The following is a 27,964-nucleotide window of genomic DNA, read 5'->3' as shown; positions in this document are numbered from 1 at the left end:
GGCACATGCATTTACATCAAACTATTTGGCAAATATTTTCCTCCTTCTGTGTACTTGCTACTGTACTAATCCTGTACTATTAAGGATTCTCTCTCAATTTTGTCACTTGTTTTTCTCTCTCCAAAACTCTCCCCTGAAACATTAGTTAGCATTTCAGCATAAGACACATTTGTGGAAGTGCTCAGGTAAAGTTGCACAAGAGGCTAAATATTTGCAGAATCCGGGTATGAAACAAAGCTTATCCGCTTTTCCAGTTGTCTCTCTCAGACTCACGTAGGGGACCAGGGCAAAGTGGGGTACTTGTTAAAAACTATTTCAGAGGACTAATAATAGAGTAATGTGTTTTGTAAATTCTAATAGCCGAAAATGAAGACAAATTAATGCTTTCAGCATTTGGCTGGGTTTTTGACATTGATGTTTGCGTGGAAGTAATGTGTAATTTTGCAAGTGCACAGACCTGTACGTTTGCGAGAAGCTGAATATTCCATTATCCCTTTCCAAATCCTTCCTGCAAGTTCAGCATTTGGAGTCAAGAACAAGTGAAGATTATTCATTACATGTTCATAATAGCAATGAATTAAAAAAAAAAAAAAGCATCATTCTGTGGGCTGCCTCTGTTTTATATTCTATTTTGGACTATATTTATACTTTAATTTTTCCATTCAGTTTTTGCAACTGAAGTTTCTCAGCATCATAGCATGGGCAAGCACTTGCCACCTCATTCTGAGATCTGTGGTTTCCTCCTCCCCAGATATCTAACCCAGTCCTCAGACACTGGCATTGATATTATGTAAATCACTGTTTAGACACAGATTGCAGCAAAACACACAAGGACATTTTCAAAAATCATTCTTTTATTGGTTGCATAAACTGGAGCATTATTTACAGCTTTCATCTCTCTATAAATGCTCATTAAAATAAAGTTGCACAAATAGTAAAATGTAGCAAAGTACAGCACTTTAAAACCAAGTTAACCTGGCATCTCAGATTAAATGCAGTCATGTTCCTATATATTATATCTATACCTAGAAGAATCAAAGAATTTATCTAGGAGAATTTATCTTAATAATTTCAGTACAATCATTCCAATTTCATGCATCTTTGGTGATTGCCTTGAAAACTTGTTAAAATGGTTTAATTTTAGAAGTGCAAAGGAAAAAAAGTAACTACAAGATTTATAGCTATGGTACCATTTTGAAACTTAGTCTAAAAGAGTATTAAACAGAAACTCCAGTAGGGAACTCTTCAGCTGTAAGAAATTTGTTCTGCAAAATAAAAAAAGAAAATAAAAATTAGTCATTTAGCAATTTGCCTTATTAAGCACAGTTGGGATCTTCAGCAGTCTAAGCACACCTAAAATTAACTAACTTTCTGTCTCCGGCTGTACACATTTCCATTCCTGTGGAAAGTTTGTCAGGTTTTGTAGCCAGCTGTTGGTAGTCTCTAAGGTAAAATGTAAGTGGTACAACTCTGATTACTTCTGTGACGGCTTTGTCTTTACGCCCAAACTATAGCAGCAAAGATTTAGCATGTAATCACCTCTCATTTCCATGAGAAATATTCAAAGAATTGTCTGTTTTGGTTTATGTATGTAAATTAAGTAACTTTTCTAAACTCCATAAAATAGTTTAAAAGTTAATATTAATGAGTAGTTTTGGTTAACCTTGTGTTCTCAGAATTTGAATGTCTCTTTCTCTAAATTGTGCTTTTAGATGCATGCAATACATTTAAACTAATCAGATGGCATAATTTTTTAATCAAAGCAGCATGCATTTTGGGGGAAAAATAAATCCAGTTTATACAAGTGGAATTGATGAGCTTCTGGGTTAAGAATTGTATCACACACAGAAGTATACGGGAAAGTAATTCGGAAAATAGTACTATTTATTATTAACTAAGACAGCAGGCACTCTGTTTTAATTCTTACTAAAGGCCCATTCTTGAGGGGTACTAGGGTCCCCTGACTCCTATTGACTTCAAATGGGAGATTATGCTGTTCAACACCTCATGGGATTAGGCCCTAAATCACTTAACAGTCAACGAGTTTAAATCTTCAAGGTGAACAAATTCTTCCTATCTGATAGTTTCTGAATTAATTACACAATATACTACCCCTATCTATATCCTTTAAAGAGCTCTGAGCTTAATTTAAAAAAAAAAAAAAAAAAACGACTTGAAGAGATTCTGTTATGGCTGTATATTATTGAAGAGGGAGCTTTACCTGAAGCAATTCTTAACCTTTAAAGATGCTGATGATGTAGGAGCAGAAAGTGTGCAGTGATTCCCAGCAGTGCTCTCGTGCCAACTTCATTACTTCGGTATCATTTTCAGACCCTTGTCCGCGCTGTGTTGGTTTTACAAGAGGTAGTGTAGATGGTTTAGGTCTCCCTGCTTTTTTGGCAGAGCTTTTCCCTACCTGGGTTTCTTTAACTTGCTTTAGAGAAGCTGAGGGTTTCTGGATTGATTTCCCCTGATTGGCTGTATCTGCTTGCTGGCTAGGATTCTGGTTTGGCTTCATGCTGGAAGCTACTTGCTTCATGTGAGCATCTGTGGGAGCCTTTTGGCACATGCTGGGCTTCAGCACTAGGGTGGACTGGCAAGCGTTTGGGAGTTTTCTAAGTTCAAGGGCAATCTGGTTCCAATAAACCTTTGGGTTGTTATTGAAAGGACGACAAATTGATGGTTTGCCAGTATATTCACACCAGTAAGACTTTCCTTGGTTTTTGCATTCAATTCTGAGTTTCATTTCCCCATTACCACTCATGTTCATTGTGCAAGCGTCTTTGACTTTAGTCTGAAAATGGATTTCTTCACCATTGCTCCTTTTCTTTTGTGTCTGTTTCTGTCCCAATCCTCCCATGCAACAGACCATCATTAGAAGAAGGATGACAGTCTTCATGGTGAAACACAGACTAAGATCCTGAAGCAACTCAGTCCAAAAAAGCAAAAGAAACAAGCAACTGTCTGCTCACAATTTAAAGGTTTCGTGCACAAAGAAGTCTCTCTCTCTCTCGAGGTGGCCTGTATTTTTTTTTTTTTTAAATAAACCACCCTAGTGTAAGCATATGCCTATAATTTATAGCTCAAGGGAATGTCAAATAACCTGTGAACTCCCAAGAAGGTAACAAGACGCATCTTGCAGCTAAATAGAGCACGATAGTTGTATAACTTAAAAGCACATTCCTACCCAAAATGCACACATCAGCTTTGATTTTAACAGATATTTTCCACTCTCCCGCTATTTTATAGCTGTCTTTATGCCAGATATTGTATGACCACATGGAAGTAGTCACAAGAAGGTCAGCCAAATCAAACCTATGAGGTTTTGTCTAGAAGATTAAAAATTATTCAATTAATAAAAATGGATTTGTGGTACCCTTATGTTTTTTGTGGATGTGCACTGGCATGCATGTGGCTTTTATATTTCATTGTGCCAATACTGGAAACATGGAATACTGTGGAAAATCAACAGCACATTCCTTAACTAAGGAAAGAGTTTAGGACACACTGGGTATGTCTACATAGCAAAGAAAACCCCATGACTGGCCCGTGCCAGCCGACTTGGGCTCACAGGTCTTGGGCTGCTTCATTGCTGTGTCGATTTAGGCCGGAGGCCGAGTTTTGGGATCCTCCCACCACGCAGGATCCCAGAGCCCGGGCTTCAGCCTGAGCCCAGAAGTTTACACAGCAATGAAACAGCCCTGCAGCCCAAGTCAGCTGGCATGGGCCAGCAGTGGGTTTTTCTTTGCTGTGTAGACATACCCAGTGTGGCCAGGGGGTTTATGAGCTTCCCCACACAGGTTCATCAATGTAATCCAATACCTCTCATTCTATTTCTGGATTTCTCATCTTGCTTGGAGCCAATATTGTCAATGAAGTCCAACAGTACATCAGTTTTTGTAAGGAGGACAAAACCCATTTTCCAATGTGATCTTAGCCCATATCTTAACCCAGTGTGCCTCCTACACTTCTCAAACACACTTAAAATGAAATAAAATAGTGATTTATGAATCAAATAGAGATTACTTAACCAAGTTTTTGTTTATTTAAATGGATTGGGAAATTTTTCTCAAATTAAAAAATAAACTTTTTAAATTCTACAATTCTGAACACGCACACGCACACGCACGCTACATATTATCACATCGAAACATTTCCATTTCTGACCAAAGAGTGAAAAACGTACAATGTTATTCCACATAAAACTGGTATTGCTGTTCAGTTTTGTTTTGTTTTATGTTTTCAAAGGTTTTTGGAATTATCGTTATTTTAAGCCAAATGAACCTTTCTGGAAACATAGTTAATATTGGTATATAATCAGTTTGCTCTTCAGTTCAAGATACCCAATTCTTCCATCTTTCCTATCCCCTGTGCTTTATTTTTGTAGTGTAGACCTTTACAGTCCTTTAAGCGGATTTACGATGTCTCATAATCCAGCAGCACAACTGCCATGTCTAAATTCAAGGCAATACACTAAACTACAGTGATGTAAAACAACCTTCTAAAAGTGTTCAAATTCCTGTGTAGAAAGTTTAATTTAAAAATTAGTTAGCAAAAATAACCACTGCCTGTTTAGAGAACCACTGACATTTATTAGGAACTTGGTCTGGAGATGAAGTATTCTAAAAATTACCAACTTTATGACATCTCTCATGGTCTAATTAGAGCATCACTCAAACTCCAGGGAGCTCCATACCCTGCCACATACATAAAAGTTGTAATTTTAAATGAGTCTGTCTGCAAATACCCTTTTAGATCTAATACTTAATACATGATGATTTTTAAGTAACTCAAAAAAAGGGAGAAAAACCTTCAACTGAATTAATTTTTCAGAGACAGGAGATACTGCATATCCTGTACATTTAAAGTTCAGTCCAAAGTGGTCGTCCAAGAGCACCAAAAGTCAACACTGAACATGCTGATAAATTCCTCTGTGAAGTACATTATACAATATCAAAAATTTAGCTAAAACACTTTTAAGCTTTAAGAAAATGTATATACAAGAGACTCTGTATACAAAATGTATTATTTATGCAAATGTGTATATACTGTATTTAACACATTCCCAACAAAACGGTAAGGTAAGAACTTGAGTAATCATGGTAGGGCAGTTAATTTTAAGCAAAATCTGTGTAAGCCACATTAATATACGTACTGTGATGTGAAATAGAAACCCCAGTGTAAAAAAAGTAAAAAACAGAAACCACTATAGTTCAAGTCTTAAACAGTAGTGAACAAGAGGAAGTGCTCTGGTATTTTGTACAATAGTTAATGACATAACATTAAACACTGTTTTCTTGATTCAAGACTGATTTACTGTACAAGCCACATAGAACAAGTGGCATGGGATTTGGATGGTGAATTCAGATCCCAGTGTGGTTGGAAGAATTTCATGTTTCCTGTAGAAGAATCTTGAGCCTCATTTCTATAGGCTGAAAATAGATCACAAGAAAAAGAATCAGTAAAAAATTGATTAAGGTAGCAATATAATTTAGATAGAACACTATAAATACATGGTCTTCATGTGAAAGTCATGGGTGTGTCAACAGATAAACTTCTTTACCTTACCAACAATCATGCTATTATAAGTGTACAAGCCTTTGTTCTTTTACATTTTAAGAAGCAGATTTTAAAATGGGAGGATGTGCTGAAATAAATTTTAAAAGCTCATTACTTACCCCTGATGTTTCCAGTATTGGCTACCACTGTTCCACAGAGCTAAAGAGAACACAGAAATATATTTTTCTGTTGCTAACAAAAGAACTGAATAAACTGACTTCATAACTACAGTGCATGGCACTGTCAGCTGTCAATAGTGTGACCAGTTATCCCTGGGTCTGAAACCTATTAGTGCTATATAAATAAGTCCTGAGTCTTCTTGCCAGTTATTGAAGTTTTTAATTAGAGAAAATTGGTTTAATTTATTTTTAAGACTTGTTTTGGGGTGGAAGGAAATGCTCAGATAATCAAACACCATAGACCTGAGTTAGAAAAGGTCTTAACCCAACCTCCCATTTTGCTCTCACAAATAACTATAGATGCATTTGATTTTTATTTATCTCTCTAACTACCTGATCGGGGGAAAATAATCAGGTAGATTTCTAAATGCAACTGCAACCTGCAATTACTTGCATCCATAACACTGCAGGTGCAAAAGGGGAGGCTTCCTATTCCTGTCACTTTAAAAGGATATGGTTTCACTGCTAACAATCTCACTCAAAAGATGCTACAAATACTTACAGCCAACTAAAAAGATCTGTAGGAACTGAGAAAAAGTAGGGTAGCAGAAAACATGAAAATGGTGCAGTTAAGAACAGAAAACAAGAATCTACTAGAGTGGTATCCCTGGATTGTGGTAGCCCTGATCCAGTTTTTCCAAACTGTGTCTCAGGTATGAAATCATCAAAAAGAAGCAGCAGTTTAGAGTAAATTCTAATGTTAGTTATGGGGGGGAGGGGACAGGGAGAAGGGCAATCCAGAGAAAGTTCACTGACAGTAGGACAACTGAAATCAGAATCTAGTCCTTAATATGTTTGTGTCCATGTGGAAAGCTAGTGTGCTTTCATTTAACAGAGTATTTTTTATGTTAATGATTTTTGGCTTATTTCCAAATATCTTGTATATTCAGCCATTGAACAAGGATTTCCTTATAAAATTTTTTTTGAAATACCACACAAATAATGTGCCATACAGCTCAAGAACATTGAAAATCAATGTTAAAAAAGTCCAAAGATCAGAAAGTGACTCTAAAGTCTGGACGATTATTGGTTCCCTCTTACGGAAAATAACAAAAAAGTCTTTAATGTGGAAGTTCTCTGATGTGCCAGTGGAGTTGACTCTGGAGTCAAATACCTTATAGATTAATTTAAGGAGTCCCAAAAGCCTACAGTGTTATATAGGCTATGCCAAAATAATGAACATTATAACACCACTAATACTAGGGTGACCAGATGTCCCGTTTTTATCGGGACAGTCCCGTTTTTTGGGACTTTTTCTTATATAGGCGCCTATTAGCCCCCACCCCGTCCTGATTTTTCACAGTTGCTATCTGGTCACCCTAACTAATACCACTGTTATGAAATACTTCCTCCTAAAGGAAGCATAGGGAAGATACTTGGTTAATAAAATAATCAATGCAAAATAGACTTTTACTCAACTGATACGGCCCTGAGGGCTGTCAAAAATTTCGACTTCAAGCCCCATCAACATAGAACACCCCATCCATGACCCAGAGAGCAATAAAAATTAATTCTCTACCAAACATTCAATCTAAATGTGTTCTATATAAAAAAAAAAGTTATGTGGCTCACTATTCCTTATCTTTGTGAATTATTTATATAGCTTCTCATTCAAGGAACTCAGAAGTATGTTACAAAGCCTACTGAAATCTCACTACAGTCCTGTGAGGTGGATTGCATCATCCCAGGTTTATGGAATGGGAATCCAAGGCACTGAGGTTAAGTGACTTGCCAGTGTCTCATAGCAAGTGAGCCGCAGAGACAGGAGAAGACCACGCAACTCCCATCTTCCAGACTTGTGACTTAACTATTTGGTCATATAGGATTAGACTAATTTCAGAGGTGCAGTAACATCCATCTTCCCCGCTACCCCTTCCATCCCCCTGGCCCACTTGCAGCCTGCACATAGCAAACTTTGCCTTTCTTCAGATGTTTAAAGAGCTGCACCAAAGGCACAGGTTGGAGCAATTAAACATTACGTTAATTTGAGAGGTTACTGTAGCTACTCATTGCTTTTGTAAAATATGAGATTTTTTTGTTTCTTATCTTTCAAATCTCTAGTCCTGCTTGTTCTATGTAGCCTACTTCTATGCATTCGCATGAAAAAAATTCTAAAAACCAAACTAGAATTTAAAAAGGAATCATCTATTAATGCCCCAGGTTACAGTCAAAGTGGCATTTATTAGGTATCAATTTATAATTGGTCCTACAGACCTTTTTATAAGCATGAAGGAAAAAAAAACCAGGAAAAAGTGAACATGCACCCCACAGCCTTTTAATTTCTATACAGAGTACTTTAATAACTTTACCATTTTAGGGCCACCATATCAGAGAAGTAATATGGAATTATGTGGCTTTTAAGCTTACAAAATTCCATAGTTAAATGATTGGATACTATTACAATATCTATGGCTATGTAGGCATATTCAAAAAAATTAAACATACAGTACTTGTTATAGTGAGCAACCATGCAAAAAGCAAATAGAAAATTAAACTATTGTCGGAGAATAACTCTCTGCTTCCACACTATTCACTTTAAAACATGCAGAAAATTGGATAGCTAATTAGCATAGTACGCTAAACAAGGAAACGTGAAGGCATGCAGTTTCAGACTTGGTTTACCTTGTCATAACAGGATTGTGTATACCATATAAATGCTCTTTATGATAACCATTATTACCATTTTCCATACTGTAACAAAATAAATACACCAAAAAAGACTATGTTAACTATAAGATGCAATATGTACAAAATGGCTACAAAGACATGTAAATGGATGATGGTATTGTATGTAAAAATAAGTTGGGTCTGTTCAGTAGACAATATTCTTTAATTTTCAACCATACTGATACTGTATAATATCAAATACTTCTATGAAGTCTTATTTTAGCATGCTCCAATTTTCAATTATTTAATGGAGATATTTGTGTTCAGTTGTACCCTAACATTATAAAATGTAATTAAACCAAAATACATTTGTAATTCTTTTAAAAACTTTTAAAATATAAACCCTCACTCCTTAGTAAAATAATTTTAACAAATATCAGTAAAAGTATCTTACTTTTTCATGGGTATAGTTTCAACACTAAAAAATATAAAAAAAGGAGAAGCAATCAACTTAAAACATACTAGTAAGTGAACATTTGTCTTAGCAGTACGTCTTGCTGCTGCTCTATTCATTTGTGAATGTACAATGTAAATTGACCAGTGTGAAATAAAATGATCTGAAAAAAACGAAGTGCACAGGTTTACTGAACAACAGCTAAAATAAATAGGAAAAAATAGTCAAAATGAAAATAAGTAAAAACAGTTATCATAAAGTAAAATGCCAAGTCCCTGAGACAGAGGAACTGCAAGTGAAAAGGAAAGACTGGTTAGGGATAATCAGGATATTGAGCAAAAGAAGGAAAGAATTAACACAAGGAAACTACAAAGCAGGTACAAGTTATCTTAATGCTATAATTGAGCAAAGATGATCTACCCGAAATTGGGAATATTTTTAAATAAAGGTGTAAGAAGTTCTAAAGCCCTTAACCTGCAAAGAGCTTCTCATAGGCAGACCCTTCTACACCTGTACAGAGCCCCACTGAATCAATGTACGATATGGAAGTCCACCTACGTGGCACATATTGACGTATCAGGGCCCATACCTGTACTCTTTCAGAAGATACTGTGGTACTCATTTTGCCAATAGTGAAGGTTTAAACAATGCACCATATATTTCATGTAAAATACTGTGTTATGCAGGAAAGTATTCGTGTCCACTTTCTTTTTAGCCTATTTAAGATTATATACTTACTCATCATACACATCCTCTGTATCCATTCTACGATAGTATTTGGATAGTTTTATAGCACAAATTATTGCAGGAATTAAAAATATTGAACAGCCTCCCAAACCAAACCAGAAGGTATTCTAGAAGACAAAAATCAAGAAAATGACATTCAATAAAATACTGTATCAGCGTTTTAAACCACTGCTAGTTTCTTCTCATATTATTTCTTAGAACTGACCCCCCTTAGAGTCTTGAGTTGTAAATTGACTTTTATTTAGTAGCTAAAGTTGCTGCCCTCATTACTACTTGATTGTCAATTATGTTGTTTCTGAAAGCATACAGCTGAAGTCACTGGCATGGTCCAGGACATTGCAGGACCCTGTAATGAGAGGTAGCCATGAATTATTAGTTGTTGTGCCATCAGCAGAACATTACTACTCAACCAACCAACTCCAAGTTGGAAGATACTGTGTCCCTAGAGATGAACCATGTTTTTTTCCTGCCTTGATATTTAACAGTAGTAGCCTTATTCACGCTCCCTGTGGCAAGCTGAATTTTCAGCACCTGAGAGGTAGTTTCTGACTTGACAGCTGCAGTTCACGACTGTGACAGTAATTTCATTAGTGCAAAGATTAGCAGGCTCCAGCTGTTAAAATGGTATTTTAAACCTGATTCCTATGGGCTGGAGGCAGTTTTGACTTGCATGTGGGCCCAGCTGGGATCTTTCATCATGTAAGATTTTGACCCATCCACAGCTAACTGAAATGGTGAGTGGTATTTTTCCTATTCAGTTTCTGCAGGATGGAAGGAAGAGAGGTTCTGCAGTTCCTTTGTGGTGCTAGGTGATTTTGACTTGGCTCTGGCAGGACAGCAGGTTTCAGGATTTAGTGTTAGTAGGATTAGGGCACTTCAGACTCGATTTCAGAAAATTAGAGGTGGTTCTTGTATACGAGTTCTGATTATTGCTTGGTTCGGACTGATTGAGGAAAAGAAAGAATTGGTGGGAGAAGTTTTAGGTGGTTTACAGATGTGTGGTTTCTTTTAATACACACAGCCAACTTTTCATCCTCTGAGAGATGAGAAAATGCCAAATAGCACCTCATGGTACTACCAGCCATAATGAAGCTCTCCTCTGTACATGAATGAATCAAGATTTGTTTTCTGCACGCCACCTGAAAAAAGTTCCTTTTCCTCATTCACATTTTCTAGATTCCAGCAAGGATGTTTGTGGACATTTTTTCCTCAGTACTTTCATTATTCTTATATTCTCAGAGCAGAGATGGGTCAAAGCTGGAATGTCAGATCTGCTCCCCTTTGAATTTCACGGGAGTTCAACTCCCCAAAACAGAACCTCCTCCAAAACCGTTCCGATTCAAGTTCAGATCCAGAATGAGAATCGGTCTCTTTTCATATTCAAGATGGCAAAATCTCACAAGAACAGTGGATTTTGCAGGATTTCTGTGATTATGGGACAAAATCTCATGGGAATGTATTGAAACTCCAGCCTTGGAGTGGTTTCAGACCTGAGCTCCATACTTTTAACTAAATCTAATCCAGATCAGAACACTTCCTCCTTGGCCAATCTCAGATTTAGACAAGCTCCCTCATCAGAACATTTTAGTCAAAGGATGAAATGCAAAGAGTTATGTTCACAGTTTGGTGGAAGTACAAGCAAGAATTCCTCATTTAAGGCCCTAGTTTTGAAAAATGGGAATTATTTCTTACCACAGAATCAATTACATAGCTGCATAAAAATATATCTACTGCAGTGTCTATCACGTTGGCAATAGGCTTGCATGCGGCTACCTCCATGGTAATCTACAAAGATTAAAAATACTGTTCAAGTCATTCATTAAAAAAAACAACCAAACCCTGCAATACCCGGTACAAGCTTTATGTGTCATTTACCAAGGGCGTGTTCCCCCCTCCCTAAGCAAATTCCTGCAATATATTCTATCCTCAGAGTGCAAATCACACCTGAAGAATTAACTTATTTTGCTCAACAGAATTATGCATTTATTTTTCCTTTCTTTAAGAAAAGGGTGAGCAAAAATATAAAACAAAGTCAGGCTCAGTGCAAGAAAAGTACAAATGGTATCTCGGCCACTTGCACCCTAGAGAAACATCACTGTAATTAGAACTGCATTTTGCACACTGCTATGCACTGAAACAACTCATTGCTTCCATTCTACTTTAAATATAATGAAACTCCATTTATAGTAAACACACTAACAGTTTACCCTTTTCCCCCATTCTGAACACACATGATAAAAAACACTTTAAACAGAATAAGTCTTTCATTTTTAGATTCTTTACACGCTGTGTCGTATTTTATGGTAATTCCCTCAATGTAGTAAATGCACTTACCGACTCCTTGACCCACTCAACATATTGCTCGAAGTAGCCTATTATCATATCCATGTACTTTTTGGTTTCCTAAAAAAATAAAAATAAACAAACAACCAATCCCTCACATAAAACCTCTACTGCACCATAAATTCATTAAACTAATTTGAACAGAAGAAAGTTTACCTGGATGATAACCAGTGACGCATCGTTGCTTATGAGAAACTGAGCAGCATCAACAGCACTAAGCACATTTCTTACTTTTACCTGAAAAACAGACCATACATAAGATAGCTAAGACCTTTCCAAAGTTGCTATGACGACACTGCTGGTATTGTATTTTTAGTCCTTTCTATAGATAAACAAATATCACTGTCCCGAGAAAAATGTTTCTCTCAATATGGTGAGTGCAACAGTGGGTCCACAATATCCTGGCACCCCTAAGGCACAAGGATTCATTCTATACCAACATGGACCCCCTCACCACTGCCAGAGGCAGGCAATTTGCTGTACTCTCTTTCGTACTTCTAGAACAGGTTACCCTTCTTTTCTTTCCTTCCCTTATGAGTAGGGATTCTCTCATCTCCTGGGTCATTCCGTCACCACCTGGATCCCCACAATAACAGCCATGCACTATATAGGTAAAGATAAGCAAAGTCTTGCCTCAGAAAATAATTTCACACCCTGTATCATGGCAGAAGTATGCATGTGGAAGGGAAGCACAGGGTCAAACAATCTCTCAGCTGTGGACTACAATGTAGACTGTTAATGTCCTTAAAACATTTTGCCCCCCCCCCCCCTTTTTTTTTTTTTTTAAACCTGACAGCTTTTCATTATAAAAAAATCTCAATAGCTCCCCAATACACAGAAAGGATGATGTACTCACAGCCTTATGCTGTAGGTGAATTTAAGAAAAGCTTCTAACCTTCTGTTCCTTCCCCACAACAACCTCACGTTCTCACCAGCCCCTCTTACCTGCCCATCTAGGTCCAGGACATACAAGTTCTGAATGGATTTCCTGCAGCTGGTTTGCTGCCATGCATGGGTGTAGAAGTGGCAAGAAGAACTGAAGCAGGTAAGGTGACATAACTGCACTAGCGCTACTGGGGCTGGACTGTTGCTACAGGAGCCAAGAGAGGCTGGTGGTAACAGGGAAAGCTGCTGCCAGAAGGACTCTCCACCCTGTTGCTGAGTCTCATGAGACTAGCAGAGCATAAAGGCAGCTGCTCTCTTGGCTGTGCAAGCACTAGCTGCTATGGAGAAGGAAAGCAGGTGGGCTGCCTTAGGGAAGCCCTGTCAAGCTCAAGCTTCCTGCAGTTTGGCCGAGATTGCAAGAGTGAGTAAGGGGACAAGGTGGACACACTGTGCCAGAGGAAGAGACATCCAGCATTAACAAGACAGTGGAGCTCATTTCATTAAGCATACGTGTGGGCTAATTTTATTTTATTTTTTACATACGGACAGGTAAGGCAATCCTACCTCAATGACAGAGTAAAAGCAAGCTGCTGAGTAACAGGAAAACCACAGCATGTAAAATTGTACTGAAATTATTTTACTAAGTGAGAATTAAAACTTTCCAATGGCCTGTTTAAAAAATAGCCACAAAGCGTCTTTTGATTTGTGGCTGCTTCCTGGGCACTGTAACTACCTAGATTAACAATAAAATCAATGAAACTTTGCACATCAAGTGCTTTACAAGGGGAAATGAGAGAGATGAGGAAACCAAGGCACCTAGAGCTCTGTAGAATAGCGCCCAGAGCTTCAGACTCCTTGGTTCAGACTCAGACCTGCAAAGGGACTTGGACATTACAACACTGAGCGTCACAATGCCTAACTATTTAGGTGCCTAGAAAAAAAACAGAATTCACAGGAACAACACTGATACACAAAGCCTGAGTTAGACCCCTTGGCTCCCTACACAACGCATGGGGAGCCATAGGTGCATTAGACTGTGATCCACAAAGCCAGTGCACTAGTCAGGGTATTAACTAAGCTAGCCCAGGGGAGGTGCCAGCCAGATGGTGAGTGGTAAGCCTGGTGCCTATCTCTGCTGGCAATCCATGAACCGGGGGAAGACAGGTGTTTTGGCTGCCTAAGTTGCATGTGGAGCCCAAAACAAAACAACTCCTTTACTGCTCCAGTTAATATTTAATTATTCGGTTGTTTAATGAGAGACTGAGGGAGCACCACCATCACAATAGCCTAGTGGCTAGGGCACTCACCTGAGAAGAAGGTGAAGGGGGAACTTGAAGCGGGGGGGGGGGGGGGTGTCTCCTATATCCCAGGTGAGTTCCCTAACCACTGGTTTAAATGTTCTGAGGGAGGTCTCCTCCTCCTCCACACGGTTTTGTGTGAACTCACCAGAAGGGTCTCAGAGGCGATCTACCAGACGGGCCTCACACATGACACAGGCAGCCTAATGCCTGTTTTTCTGGGCTTGTGAACTGCTCTGAGGCTTAAGTGAGAGACAGCTGTCCGGACTCCTACAGTGAGGCTGCAGTGCACATGCCCAGAGGTAAAAATTTGGGAGCCACGTGAGTTTAGGTACCTACAGGATTGGGTGTCAGGCAAGCAGGAGTTTTATGGATCACAGTGGTGCCTAAAAATGTGACTTAGTTGCTCAAGTACCTTCGTGGATTCCATCCCTGGTCCCCAGCTCTAAGTATTACACTCTCTTCCTGCCCCCAAAAAGTTAGCAAAATAAAAATGTTGCAAATGTTATGTCCTGTATGCTTGTGGAAGGGTACATTTAAAGTAAAAAAATAAAATATGTTCTTATTGCCAGAAAGAGTAACCTACCATAAATTCAGATGATGTCCTCTGCAGTAATCTAATGCTCTGATTTAAAGTGCTCTGGTTTAAAAAAAAAAAAAAAAAAAAAAAAGATTTTACATAAGAAAGAATCCTCTTGCTTTAATACAATGTAGGTCTATAAGAACAAGTCACCTAGATAAATCAGAACCAATAATATATTTCAAACACATTAATATTAACAGATGCAAACTAGTTGCATTAGCTAAGAACTGATTACCTATTAATGAAACTAGTAGCCAGTGTGTGTAAGAGACTCTCAGAATGAAACAATATTTTTCTTAAAGCACAGAGCAGCCACACTGTGTGCTAGAAGACTTCAAATATAACTAAAGTTTGCAGCAATAAGGCTGGATATCATTTATTTGGGGGGTAAAGGAGAATAGTTAAAATTAAAGCTCATTGTGCACAGTATATTATTTTACAGTTCTGGAAAGGAAAATCACTTACCCTAGCTTTTACATATTTCTTGACAGTCAGTTTTGGAAAAAGAAAAAAAGATGAGAATAATTAAGAGTTAATTAGAAGAGAAACAGTGAAGGATGAGCAGAATGAAACAGAGGACCTAATACTTCTCTATAAGAGGAACACAGGGACAAATATAGTTCTGTATGGAAATATATGTATGAACTGCTAAATTAAGGCCCAGTCCTGTGAGGTACTGAAAGCCCCTTGGAAGATGTTGACCTCCTAGATTCCCAGTGATTTCAGACAGTTCCTCAGCACTTTCCAGGAGATGTTCATCACCTAACAGACCTGGGCCCTCAGACACTAAAATAGTATAAGCTGAAAAATTTAAGCAGAATATACAGAGAAAAACTGATATCTGGCGGAGTTGTGCTTTGAGCTTGCTTTTTTTATTTTTATTAAAGAAAAGGGTGCCTGGCGAAACCTGTTAGAAGAAACATTTCCATATCCTTTGAAAGGTCAAGGAAGAAGATTTTTCTTTGGCTGTAAACATTACTCTGTGGGATTTCCAACAGTACCAAACCCAGAAAGTAAAACTAAACTATTAAACAAATGTGAAAATTATAACTATCTTCTTTGGCCAACCTGAATGTAGTGCAAAAAATGGAAAATAAATGATGCAAAGTTAGAACTTGTGGAAGTTTTTTTCTCCCTGTCTTACTGTATTTCTATAAAATTGTACATGTAAAAGTGGAAAACAAAGGGTCAAAGAAAAGTTTGGTTTTCACAATATTATATAATACTAACAACAACGGTAATGAAATTGGTTAAAAATTTATCTGACTACTGTTTTAATTACATAAAATATATATATAAAACCTGTATTTAGATACAAATATAGATGTGCATATTTTGGAAATATACAATACATAAAACTAAACCTAATATGGAATTTGCACAAAAGAAAAAAGTCCTTAGCTGCACTGTAATTTGCTGATTTTCTAATCAGTAGTTTTGTAATATATATCTATATTTTTAATGTAACTATGTGTTCATAGTACAACACTTTTAAATAATTTTACCATAGCTTGCTCCAGTGGAACAACTTGTTGGTTATGAATCATTCGAATACTGTTTGCATGTCCTTTTAATGCATTTTCCAGTGCTCCTTTGGGCTGCAAATATAAACATAATAATTCAGTTTGCTGATCTGCTGTTTTTTTTTTTTTTTTTAAAGTGATATTTTTCCAAAGCATCAAGAATATTTCAAGCAAAACAAGGAAATGTGTAGCAATCAATAACATGTACATTCTGGTCATATTTTGCAAAGCAAACGGAAATAAGCAATATGATATGGCATTAGATATGCTACAGCACAGGGAAATCATCATAAAAAATAGTAGAAATCTCAGTAAGTGAAACAAATGTGCAATTCTAATATAGTCAGAGAAATGTTAAAATACCTGTACAAATTCAATAGTATGAATTTTCACATAGTGCACGGAGTTAGCCATCTTTTTCTCAACATCAAAAGCATAGGATAACCTCACTCTTTTTTGCTCTAATGTCTGAGAGGCTCATTAAGAATGATTGATCTTATTAAGGGAATGCTCCAGTTATTTATCCACTGTCTCTCAAAGTGCAATGGCGCCCTCCACTGGGATTATAATTTTCCTTTATAGATTAAACCAAAACATCTACATGTAGGATTGGTACAGATTTAGGGACATCTAGTCTTTTGAACTATTTACAATGTTGAATATAGCCAATTGATTTAAGGTATTTCCATTCAGAAATATTATAATCTTTGAGTGATTCTGGCTTGGGGAAGGAACATTTGCGCCTATGGTTTTTCCTGTTTAGTGGTTCTCTCTTAGCTAAAAAGTCAGGAAAATTAGAGCCTTTGCAGTCAATTTCTAGACACTGAAAAAAGGTCTGTCTACACTGCGATGAAAGACCCACAGCACAGTTACAGCTGGCCCAGGTCAGCTTGCTGGGGCTGCGGTGTTATAAAATTGCAGTGTAGACATTTGGGCTCAGGCTGGAACCCAGACTCGGATGATCCGAGAGGGATGGCGTAGGATTGCGGTTCACTTAACAGATGGGTCTAACAACTATTAAGGCAAAACACTCAGCAAGTAGCGATCAATTACTTACTTCACCCTCCTTTTGTTACACAAACTTATTTATAACTTGTTATCTTTCCTTATACATCATGTATTAGCTTCTTATTTCCATGTTAACTCTCCTCCCCTGTCAGTACAGGTTTAGTTTTAGTTCAAACCAGTCTTTTCTAGCTTTTTAGTTACTTTATCTTTTCTTTTCAAATACATGATTACTCTGCAATTTCTTACACACACACAGTTCTTCTTACACCTATGCTGTTAAATGTTATCAGAACAGACTTAATATCCACAGCAGGCTTCTATCAGGCCTAAACATGCCCCTTTGCTCCCAATGTTCCCCACCGTGAAGCTTTAGAATCCTAAGGCTTAATTGAAGCCTATATTTAATATACATCTCTTCTCATTCCCAACTGCCTAACCAAAATCATTAACCTTCCAAATCAATGCAATTAGCACAACTACTAGTATGGCCTGCACACTTACAAAGCCCATTAATATCATGCATACCCGCAGATGTTCCCCCAATAATATATACTAACTCCCACCATGGGGCATTTCCAAGTGCATCTATGTCACTTCGAATATTTAGACTCTCCTATCTTAAGGTCAACAAATGTTCTGGATGTTTACTCATTAAGGTCTGCACATTTAAATGTGGTATGACTCAGCTTAACTCTATCAGTCTAGGGCAGCACCAATTGGGGGGCATTAGCTGATACCTTAGTGGATCTCATTCTGGGGAACTGGAAAAATTACCTTGCCCCTATTCAGGTAACTTTTCTTGGAACCAAGCAGAACATTGGCCACTCATAGTATCATGTGGGTCACAGAACCCGGGTTCTAGCCCAAACCAGAACATCTCCATTGCAATTTGATAGCCCCACAGCCTGAACTCTGAGATGCCTTGATGCCACGGGTTTTTTAATCACAGTAAATATACCAATACTGTGTCAACTAGTTCATCCAGTAAGTCACCCTTTCTGTCCCACCCAAATCTCAATCCTTTGACTAAAATGAGGAAGACAACAACAAGATCTCCCTTTCCTCTCCCAGGCTGGATGAACAAGCCTGAGAATATTTTTTTAACTTTAGCCTGTTTTTCTCACTGCAGAGAGCAGAACAAGTGATTTTTTTTTTAAATAGTTTATCTGTCAGCGGGACAAGTGGGAAAAGAGACGGGCCTGATCTTTCCATGCAGGCTGGTAGAACTGGAGTCCCTGTCAGTGAGCAGCAGCCACTTCTTGTACAGGGAGGTGATTCACATACACCTAAAGCTTTGTCCACACCACTGACAAGAACCATTGCTGTAAATGGGTGTCAGCAATGTGTGCAGCAGAACCAGTGCCAAACATGAGCAATGAGTAAGCATAGATAAGAAAACTATATTGTGCACCAGGTCAGCTGCACCCATTGCTGACATCCATTGGCAGCAGATCTCTTTTATAATATAGACACGGCCCCAGAATCTGTGCTATCTAGGGACTTAGGAAGGAAAAGCAACCGTCAAACGATTCCTGAAGGGGCTGGAGAACTCAAGGTACTCAGACAGCAGGAATAACAGAAGCCAGAGCCATCAATAGTCCTAGAGCTCAACTGTCCTGGGGGAGACACTCCAGGATCCTAGATGGGACAGCTAACTGTGGACACACTGACAGAGTGAATCTGGAGGCCTGTAAAAAAACAACCCAACCATTCGGGGGAAGTGATATAGGGAGGCAAAAACAGAAGACTCTGCAGATGCCAAATTGTTGTGGTGGAAGAGCAGATGGTGAAGGAGTGGGAGTTAGGACCTGCCACATACACCACATCCTCATCGTTCCGTGAAATGTTCAGCCTCACATGGCACTAAGGGCTAATAAGCAGTCAGAAAACATTCTGCATCCTCAAGGGTGGCAGATTAATATGCAGACCTGCTGTTGGCAAGAGAGAGTTTAGCAAATGTAGTTTAGTTGAGCTCCTGAACTTTAGTTGCCCAGATAAGTTAAGTCCCCATTTATAAAATCTCCCACAAACAAAACTATGTTGCCTTCCTCCAAATTTCACCCTTCACCCAAACATCCAGAGTTATCCGAAACAGCGCAGGATCATAGACATTACATCCTTAGACACTAGTGTCAATTTCAAAGCAGTCTAGCTTCCTTGCACTGATTCTAACATGTTAGGCTGTCCCATCAATGATCTCATCCATTACACTAATCACCAAAATACACACAGAGGAAAAACTTTCACAATGACAAGTAATGCATTTAAACTACTGTATACTTTACATCACATTATCTGACTTGATCTTTTCTCTGCTTTTTATTAGGCACCCACACAAAAAAAATAAAGACAGCGTCACAGAACATCTTATATTTTATGGATGTATGTGGAATCTACCATTAAAGAACCCCGATCATGAGCAATTCCAGAGAAAAGAGTGTTGGAAGGTGCTGACTGAGGGACTTGGGAGCGTGTTGGAGGTGTCCCACTTTAGCTCACAGAAAATTGCCTCTGTAGTCATTCTGTTGGAATGCAATTCTTTGGCGGTTAAATAAATAATGAATGCATTGTCATAGCTTTAATGAAGATAAATACAGGAGCCTTGTGCTTATGGAAGCTGTACAAACAGAAGAGATTACATGTATTTTAGTTGCTTCTATGTAACATCTTCTGGGGGAAGCCATTCATCTCCTAAATTTTGCATAAAAAGGGTTCAGTTAAGGCAACATTGTTTTAAAGAGGAAGTGAATAAAGGAACAATGAGAGCTAGAGTCACTGAAAAGTCAATGGAAATCTCAGAGTACAATGAAGAATCACATTACTGTCATGTAATCAGAGTTGTAAATTCAAACCTAGTGTGAAGCCATTCCCATCAACCCTTGAACTTTGTCCACTTTCTTGTTCTAACTTGATCTTGCCATCACCAAAATACAAAACAAATCCTAACAGTTACCAGGGCTGGATGAAGTCAGTATTGACCTGTGTTTAAGGTGCCTGAAGTCATGCGATAACAGAGGAATCTCTGCTATCATTAAAAAGGTCTCTTGCTCTCATGATTACGAAGAAAAGCTGAAAACAAACAGTGTAACCAAACCACTGATATTGCCGGAGTGTGCAGACAGCCTGAATCAACAGCTACGAAAGGTTTGACCTGCACTATACATCTTAATGGGGTGTTAACTCCAAAACCCCAATGCTGGGGGTCCCTGTCTAAACAGAGAATGTGTGATAAGAAGAGAAGAGTGCAGCAGGCCTGGCCCATGCACCCAACAAGCTGGAATAAGTATTTGGGGCACTATGTTGCTACTCCTGCCTGTCTTGGGGAAGAAGGAGCTCCTGTTACCACCCCGGGATGCGGAAAGGGGTCCCATGCCACTGTCTCTTTGCAAGGAGGAGAACCCCCGTCACTGTACAGGGGCATACATATGGTAGGGCCATGGTATGTAGGGTACCTGATTGCCTTGCTTTGGCCCTGACTGTAATGCTTGCTGGCTATTTTCATATTTAAAAAAAAAAAAAAAAAAAGAAACTATGTATGAAAATATAAAACCAAATGTGCAATATTAGCCTACAAAGCTGTGCCAGTTCTTCCCTAGATTAATTTGCTTGTATGCTGTATCCACACCTCCTACCCACTTTCGACTGTAAGCCCTTCAGGGCAGGTACCATCTCTTTTGCGTGTTTGTACAGTGCCTAGCACAAAGAAGCCTCAGTCTCAGCTAGGACCTTTAGGAGCTAACATTTATATAACTGTTTACTAAAAACATCCACTACATAATACCTGGACAATGCATTCAAACGGCCTTTCCCCACCATGATTTGGGTCAGTTTTCTCGTTAAGCTGTGATCATAAAATATAAACAGTGCTTATCTGAAATACTGTAATGGAGTTTGCAGGACTTGCCAATTTCTTTTTAAAAAAGCAGCAATAAATATTACTATAAATGAAAACCAAGACAACAGAGGCAGAAATGATGTGTGGGGGGCAATACAGAAAAGGGGTAAAATGAAACACTATGTGAGAGTTACATATATATCTCCACATACCACATGGCAGGGTATATGCATGTGTGTGAGAGAGGAGCAATGACTTTGTTCACACATGAAATCCAGACGGGTGGATATTTACTGTGACAAAATACTGATTAAAACTACGAACTATGAATGTCAGAAAGCAGAACAACCTTTAGCAGTGAACAGCCATCAGTTCTATATTCTTTGCAAATAAAACTCACCAACTGGTCTGCTCTTGCTTCCAAGTCATTAGCAAATGACAAAAGATCCACTTTGGTAACACTTTTATTGATCTAAACAAGATACAAGCAACATTTTTATTGTCATTACTACTGCATTTACATTTACTTTAAAATTATGGCACTGCTATTACATAAACATAGCCCTTTCCCTAAATACTAAGTTATTTATGGACCTAATCCTAAAAAGCTTTCTTGTTCAAGTGTTTTTATCCAACTTATTGTGTCCCTTAAAAGCCCACACACACACACGGAACCAGCCTTTAATCTGTTTTGCCTGTTAAGCAAACATATGCTGCTATATTTTCTTCCAGATGTGCATGACCTTCCAGATTTGAGGTTACCATTATCTTACCTCTGTCAAATATGCTGCAAAGTTTATTCCATCTATTCCTGAAGAACTGAAATCCAGAAGGTTCCGCTTTCCGATTTCATCCAGCAAAACGATATTGCTAAGATTTACATTAATATGTTCAATTTTCAGTGATACATCTTCTGTATACTGAGGGAAAAAAAGACAAGAAGCAGTTCTCACTGAGTCCATACTCTTCCTGTGATAAGACACTTCTCACTTGAAAGCACTTGCTCCTGTTGATTTATCACTCATGTCACTTAACCCACATAAAAATTCAGTGATCAAATTCTGCTCCCAGCTACACCAGTGGAAGTCAAATTAATCTGGACATATAGTAGGTCTGATTCTTCCTTTCCCTGCAGCATCCCCATACTCTCATCTTGCAGTGTCCTAACCTGTCTCTACATCCTTTCGGCTCCTCTACAGATTACTCTATTTCCATGACCTATTTCAATGTGCTTCCCTCAGGAGGGTCCAATTTCCATCCAGAACAGATACTGGGATAAAATGCAGGAAATGTGTTTCTTCAGATAAAGCGGTCTTAAAATGGCCAGGCTATGCCATAGACTGTATGATAGATCTAGAGAATACAGGGCTCTAGCATTTTATCATCAACCTTGACAGAAATTCTGTACCATAATTGGATAAGGGATCACCAATTGACCATAAAAGATCCTCTAACGATTTATCAAGATAACAGAAAGGCCCCAGCCTACTACGTAATGAAAGACAAGTACTATATTGATTTGTGTCGTCCAATAGACCGAGCATTGGACTGGGATGCAGGAGATCAGAATTCTATTCCAAGTTTGCCACTGGATTGCTGAGAGACCTTGGGCAAGTCATTTCATGTCTTTGTGCCTTCATTTCCCCTCCATCCTCTGTCTTGTCTATTGTTTGTATACTCTTTGGGGCAGGGACGGTCTCTTACTATGTGTAGGCTCAATGCCTATCATAATGGGACACTGATCTTAGTTGGGGCCTCTAGAAGCTACTGCAATACAAAATTAGTACAGCTGATAACTAGTAATGATATCCAATTAACCTTGGCCAATTCTAGAAACCAAGTTGGGAGAAATCATTTTTTTCCTCTCTCAAATAATACAAGTTTTATCATGGGTTGTGGGGTGCATATAGGACAGCAATTCATCTCTTTGGCCAACTTTAATTCTGGTTCCTGCCAAACTGAACATGTCAGTATAGAGGCTTGCCATATGAAGAGAGAGACTGTATGTTGTCTTCAACTAATAAGAATTCTCAGCATCTCCTGGAGAATGCTAGACTTTGAGGTCTTTATGTACGTAAAATAAAAAATCGTGTCAGAGCTTAAGGCCAGAAGGGACTACCAGATCATCTAATCTGACCTCTGGTATATCACAAGCCATGAACACCTCCAGCAATGTTATGACTTATAAATAAGGCTATGATTTAGTCATGGAGGTCACGGAATCCGTGACTTCCAAAGACCTCTGACATCAGCCCTGGCAGCTGGGAGCTGCAGGGTCCCACAGCCTTCCGCAGTGTCAGGGAGCTATAAGCTTCCTGCGGCAGCTGGGGGCAGGGGGATCCCCTGCAGCTCCCTGCGGACACCACCACTGGTCGCGGGGGGATTTCCATGGCTCCCGGTGCTGTGGTGGGCACAGGGACCCCAGCAGCTCCCCACCACCGTGGGGGGGCGGGGGGGCTCTGGAACTCCCAGACAACCAGCATCTGCCCAGACCCTTCCTGTTTTATCATGGGTAGTTTTAGTAAAATTCATGGACCGGTCACTAGCTTCTGTGAATTTTTCTTTATTTCCTGTGACCTGTCCATGACTTTTACTAAAAATATCTGTGACAAAATCTTAGCTTTATAAATAAGTAAGTAATCCCATGCACAGAGCTCTCCATGCCCATGAAGGCCCTGAATGAAAGAATTCTACAAAGTTATTTACTAAAAATAAGACTTTCTCCCATCTTAACCAGGTTTGACTGTTAGAGAATATAGGAATGGATAACCCCACCCCCTACCCCCCAAAACCACCAGTACTGTACTGTGTTCAATAACACCTGAAAAAGTTAGCTGACAATGGCAATGTCCCTCCATACACTCCAAAATTAGGATCACAATCACAAACTTCCTTTACTTACCATACTAATGTTTAGAAACTCATTGATATTGAAGAGATTTTCTAGGTGAAGTGTGGTATAAATTCCTTTGTTTTCTTTGCAGTCACTATGAAAATAAATGATGTATATATCAATTTGAAAACCAACCTTGATGCTATTTTTTTTAAATGATTAACAATGCCTGCACATTTTAGGTTAGTCAATTTTTATAGAGTGCTAGCCATATCTTTTGGATGTCAGGCTATAGGAAGGACAGTATTTAACAATTTGCTTAGTTTTAAAGATTCTTTGATGCTGTAAAATACACAAAACAGCTTTTCACAAGGACAGCTGCTTTTGTTCGATTGTATTATACTAAGACTACCTATAATAACTGGTTTATATGTGGGTCACTCACTTCTGCTAGTGATTCCCCAGGAAATTAAGGGGTCACCTTATACAGTATATAGGCAATTTTTGGTGCTGGAAATCTAGAATATGGAAATTGCTGGTTTTTGAAGACAAAAAGGAATGCATGGTAACAGCTGTAAATCCTGGCCAAGATTTTTTTATTTTTTTTTTATTAATACCTGTAAACTTTTTCAAAGGTCAAATTAATATCTGGATTTTTAAGCACGATGGCAGAAAGGTAGTTTCTCCAATGTCGATTCAGTAAGTAGGGAGTATCCAAAACCTAGAACAAAGTGCACTGAAGTTATTTATCATAATTCTACATTTCTAAATTCCTGCCTGTATTTGTTTATGCGAGCCTTCAACGCACACATACGCCTCCCCCTCAGAGATCATCATCTGCTGATGGAAAAAGAAGCAGATACACAAGACCCAAGGATCTTTCAGGAGCAGAAAGTGAAAAGTGTAGCTTCACATGTTATCATGGGCTGCTGAGCTGCAGGGATTACCTCCAGGGTAGGCACACAATATTTGCATTGCCATTCTCGGTTGAATCTGCAACTGAGAATGGCAGAGGATGAGCCTCTCCATCAGAATGGACACTAATAGCCCCATATTATCATGACTGATGTGAGTCATCAAAAATGCCAAATCAGCACAAAAAATTACAAACATCTTAAAGACTTGTGGGTTTGGGGTGGGGTTTTTTTTTTTGGTTGGTTGGTTAATATTTTGAATATGAACAACTTCACCTTAAACAAAGTCCTGTCTTCAAAGGGTTCACAGACCAGCTTTTCTACATTTCCACCTGTAACGAAGGTGATGACCACTATGATCATCAGCACCCAGGAGAAAAGGAAACTGAATCCTACTCCACTGAAAAAGGTAAAAAAAAAAAAATCTAGTGAGAGTTTAAGAACACTGAAGTGCATGCAGTAGAAGCCAAAATTCAGTAACTATAGCAATTAACAAGAAGAGGCAAAGACTGTTCCCAGTAGTGCTGCATCAGAAGTCCCCAAATTATGGGACATGCAGATGAATGTTAAAGCAGCTTGGGCTAGCCCCCGCGGGGGGTGGGAAGGGCTCCCCCCCCCCCCCCCCCCCCATTTCCCCCACTGCTCCTCCCGTCCAGGCCTGGCTCCGCTCCCAGACCCACCTCCACCCACCTTACGCCTGTCCGCATCCCCCACCCAGAAGCTGCGGCTCTGCTCCTGGCCCTGAAAGGAGGGGGACGCAACTCTCAAAAGTTTGGGGACCACTGATTTGTCTATATGGACATTTAGTTTGTGGCAAGCTGGGGTATAAATCTATATCACACTAGCCTGCTGTGCACTACCTGGCTGCGTGGAGTCTGCTGCATGCACTCTTAGTTTACCCCACTTTGAAATGGGAGTAGAATAAAGCACACTAGGGATCAGAGTCTGAGACACAAACAGGCTGGCTCATTTCTTAGGTTGGAAGTGGAGCATATTGTCTCTGTAAAGAGTGAGCGCATTGCCTTTTAAAAATTTTTTTTAAATGAAGCCTCTAGTCTTCAAGAGTGGTTGTGCAAGTTCCAGCCCTCCTCAGCAAGAAGGATGGATTAAACCCAGTGCTAGGATCCCTAAGGATCATTATCACCCACAGAAAAAAAGCCCTCAGCGATCAGATAGAAATAGGCCATATTCCCCTATTCTTCTGATGCAGCAGATCTAATCTCTCTCTCTTTGGGAGCCCACTCCACGTTTAAAAATGTGTTCCATACATATTATTTTTAGAGGAAAACTACAGATTCCCTTTATAGTCTAAATAATTTGACATGTGTCCCAATTTTGCAATTCCCAAATTGGTTTAAATGGATGTTTGTTAGTTACAATGTTCTCACTATAAGAGATTAACATGGCTTATCTTCTCACATGATCCTCTAGTAAAGACATTACTGTATATTAATGCCAACTTAACATCTTTTAAAGCATCCCAAGGCTAGAACTTGCTTCCAGAGGCACTTCGTTTCCAAACATTTAACCTGTATTTTCATCTTAAAATCTATTTTTCCTCCCTCAGTTGGCCAGCGTATATATTTACCCGGGTAATAAAGCCACTGCTCTTCAAAATATACTTTCCACAATACAGTATATAACTGCAAGAGATATTTGTGTAATATTTAACTTATATTTGTTAAAAATAAAAACTCACGCCATAAGGAAATTGCCGCCAGTGTTTGAGATACAGCCTCTGGTTGTTGGAGAAGCATGTTTATCATAACCACAAGTACCACATAATAGTCCAAGATAGTAAAAGACCAGGATCAGAATCACCATGCAGCAGAGAATTAGACAACCCAACCATCTGATGAATCAATATAGACAGTTACAGGATTAATATGTATGGCACACCACAGTCCAAAAATCAATCATGAATATTAAAGAAGAAATATCAAAGAGATTAGAGGGTAAAAATATTATGCAGGGTGACCAATAATTCAGAAGAGACCCATCTCAAATGGGTTATAAATGGAGCTGTGCAAAAATCAACTAAAAATCTGTGAGTGTGGATTTGTTATAGAATTTCCAATTGCTCTTGTAAAGTTTACTTGTCTGAAAATACACACATACTACTTCATATCTGAATGTTGAAAGCGACAAGAAGTCCTGTGGCACCTTATAGACTAACAGACGTATTGGAGCATCAGCTTTCGTGGGTGAATACCCACTTCATCAGATGCATGTAGTGGAAATTTCCAGAGGCAGGTATAAATATGCAGACAAGAATCAGTCTAGAGATATTTATACCTGCCTCTGGAAATTTCCACTACATGCATCTGACGAAGTGGGTATTCACCCATGAAAGCTTATGCTCCAATACATTTGTTAGTCTTAAAGGTGCCACAGGACTCTGTCGCTTTTTACAGATCCAGACTAATACGGCTACCCCTCTGATACTATCTGAATGTTGTAGAACAATTCTGTTTTCAGATTGTTGGGGTTAAAACCTATGGTAAAGATACATTGCAAAGTGCAAAATTGTGCACTGCTGCAATTACAAAAGCACACAGTTAAATGGCATATAATCAGGGTACTGCAAGATTAACCCTAATTCCTACCAAAGTATTCTTTCCTTTTTACTCATGACAACAGAGTAATTCTGCTCAATCTACCTACATACGTAGAATTTATCCAACACTACTCCACTCTAACACCTTCCATGCCTCTCCATCCTTCCTTTCATTTACTCTGATTATTTCTCTCCTTCTCCCTTCAGCTAATTCCCTCCCATCTCCCCTTCTTTCTCACTCTTGCCCTACAAGACATTGGATGCAATAAAATAAAATATGCCAAAACAAAAATTAAAATTTCACAGCTAACCAAAAAGCAAACTGTGGAACTAACATGATATTTGCAAACCATCATGCTGCTTGTATGTTACATCCCTTATGCCCACTCTTTGTCTTGTCTAAATAGACTAAGTTCTTCAGGGCAGAAACTGTCTCTTATTTTATGTTTGTAGAGTGTCCAGCAAAATCCTGGCAGGGCCTCTACCACCAGACAAACAATAAATTACAACAACTTCACAATAGCATCAAGGCTCCATTGTAGCTCAGCGACCACACTTTTATTGTCCTGACAAAAACAAATAATTATTTCAAAATATTCCTAGACAGTGTTCCCCTCCTACCTCATATTACTTAAGTAA

General features: G+C 38.7%; 2 protein-coding genes and 1 long non-coding RNA gene across 7 annotated transcripts in view; all 3 read right to left on the bottom strand.

Annotated features, from left to right (window-relative positions):
• Positions 1–835: 835 nt before the first annotated feature.
• On the bottom strand, positions 836–2,985 carry FGFBP2 (fibroblast growth factor binding protein 2). The gene is made up of 2 exons (XM_024212280.3): positions 2,222–2,985; positions 836–1,265 (listed from the first exon to the last, which is right to left on the bottom strand). The coding sequence occupies exon 1, from the start codon at positions 2,897–2,899 to the stop codon at positions 2,234–2,236; it is 666 nt and encodes a 221-aa protein (XP_024068048.2). The 5' UTR covers positions 2,900–2,985; the 3' UTR covers positions 836–1,265; positions 2,222–2,233.
• A 1,633-nt stretch (positions 2,986–4,618) lies between these two features.
• On the bottom strand, positions 4,619–5,920 carry LOC115271164. Its single transcript, XR_003899764.1, has 2 exons — positions 5,679–5,920; positions 4,619–5,432 (listed from the first exon to the last, which is right to left on the bottom strand). It is a non-coding gene; the product is annotated as an uncharacterized LOC115271164 (long non-coding RNA).
• Positions 5,921–7,010: 1,090 nt separating this feature from the next.
• PROM1 (prominin 1) overlaps positions 7,011–27,964 on the bottom strand; it is a 79,201-nt gene continuing 58,247 nt past the window's right edge. For 3 of the 5 annotated variants that reach the window (XM_029910657.1, XM_029910661.1, XM_029910659.1), the window contains 15 exons: positions 26,468–26,620; positions 25,045–25,168; positions 24,472–24,575; positions 23,924–24,008; positions 21,795–21,941; positions 21,422–21,493; positions 16,161–16,253; positions 15,121–15,138; positions 14,659–14,712; positions 12,046–12,126; positions 11,881–11,949; positions 11,239–11,331; positions 9,538–9,653; positions 8,800–8,823; positions 7,011–8,429 (listed from right to left, as the gene is read on the bottom strand). In XM_029910657.1, the coding sequence (XP_029766517.1) occupies positions 8,357–8,429; positions 8,800–8,823; positions 9,538–9,653; positions 11,239–11,331; positions 11,881–11,949; positions 12,046–12,126; positions 14,659–14,712; positions 15,121–15,138; positions 16,161–16,253; positions 21,422–21,493; positions 21,795–21,941; positions 23,924–24,008; positions 24,472–24,575; positions 25,045–25,168; positions 26,468–26,620 (1,306 nt within the window). In that variant the 3' untranslated portion in view covers positions 7,011–8,356. The remainder of the gene's footprint in view (positions 8,430–8,799; positions 8,824–9,537; positions 9,654–11,238; positions 11,332–11,880; positions 11,950–12,045; positions 12,127–14,658; positions 14,713–15,120; positions 15,139–16,160; positions 16,254–21,421; positions 21,494–21,794; positions 21,942–23,923; positions 24,009–24,471; positions 24,576–25,044; positions 25,169–26,467; positions 26,621–27,964) is intronic. The other 2 variants (XM_029910658.1, XM_029910660.1) reach the window with 1 other exon arrangement.

This window comes from Terrapene carolina, unplaced genomic scaffold (assembly GCF_002925995.2).
Source record: "Terrapene carolina triunguis isolate 2854851 unplaced genomic scaffold, T_m_triunguis-2.0 Scaffold66, whole genome shotgun sequence".
Classification (NCBI taxonomy): Eukaryota; Metazoa; Chordata; order Testudines; family Emydidae; genus Terrapene; species Terrapene triunguis.
Note: the sequence above shows the minus strand (reverse complement) of the source record. Positions and strands in the feature narration are given on the sequence as shown.

What these genes read in the sequence shown, in the direction of transcription:
- FGFBP2 (XM_024212280.3), bottom strand. Translation starts at nt 2,899, where the DNA reads ATGAAGACTGTCATCCTTCTTCTAATGATGGTCTGTTGCATGGGAGGA.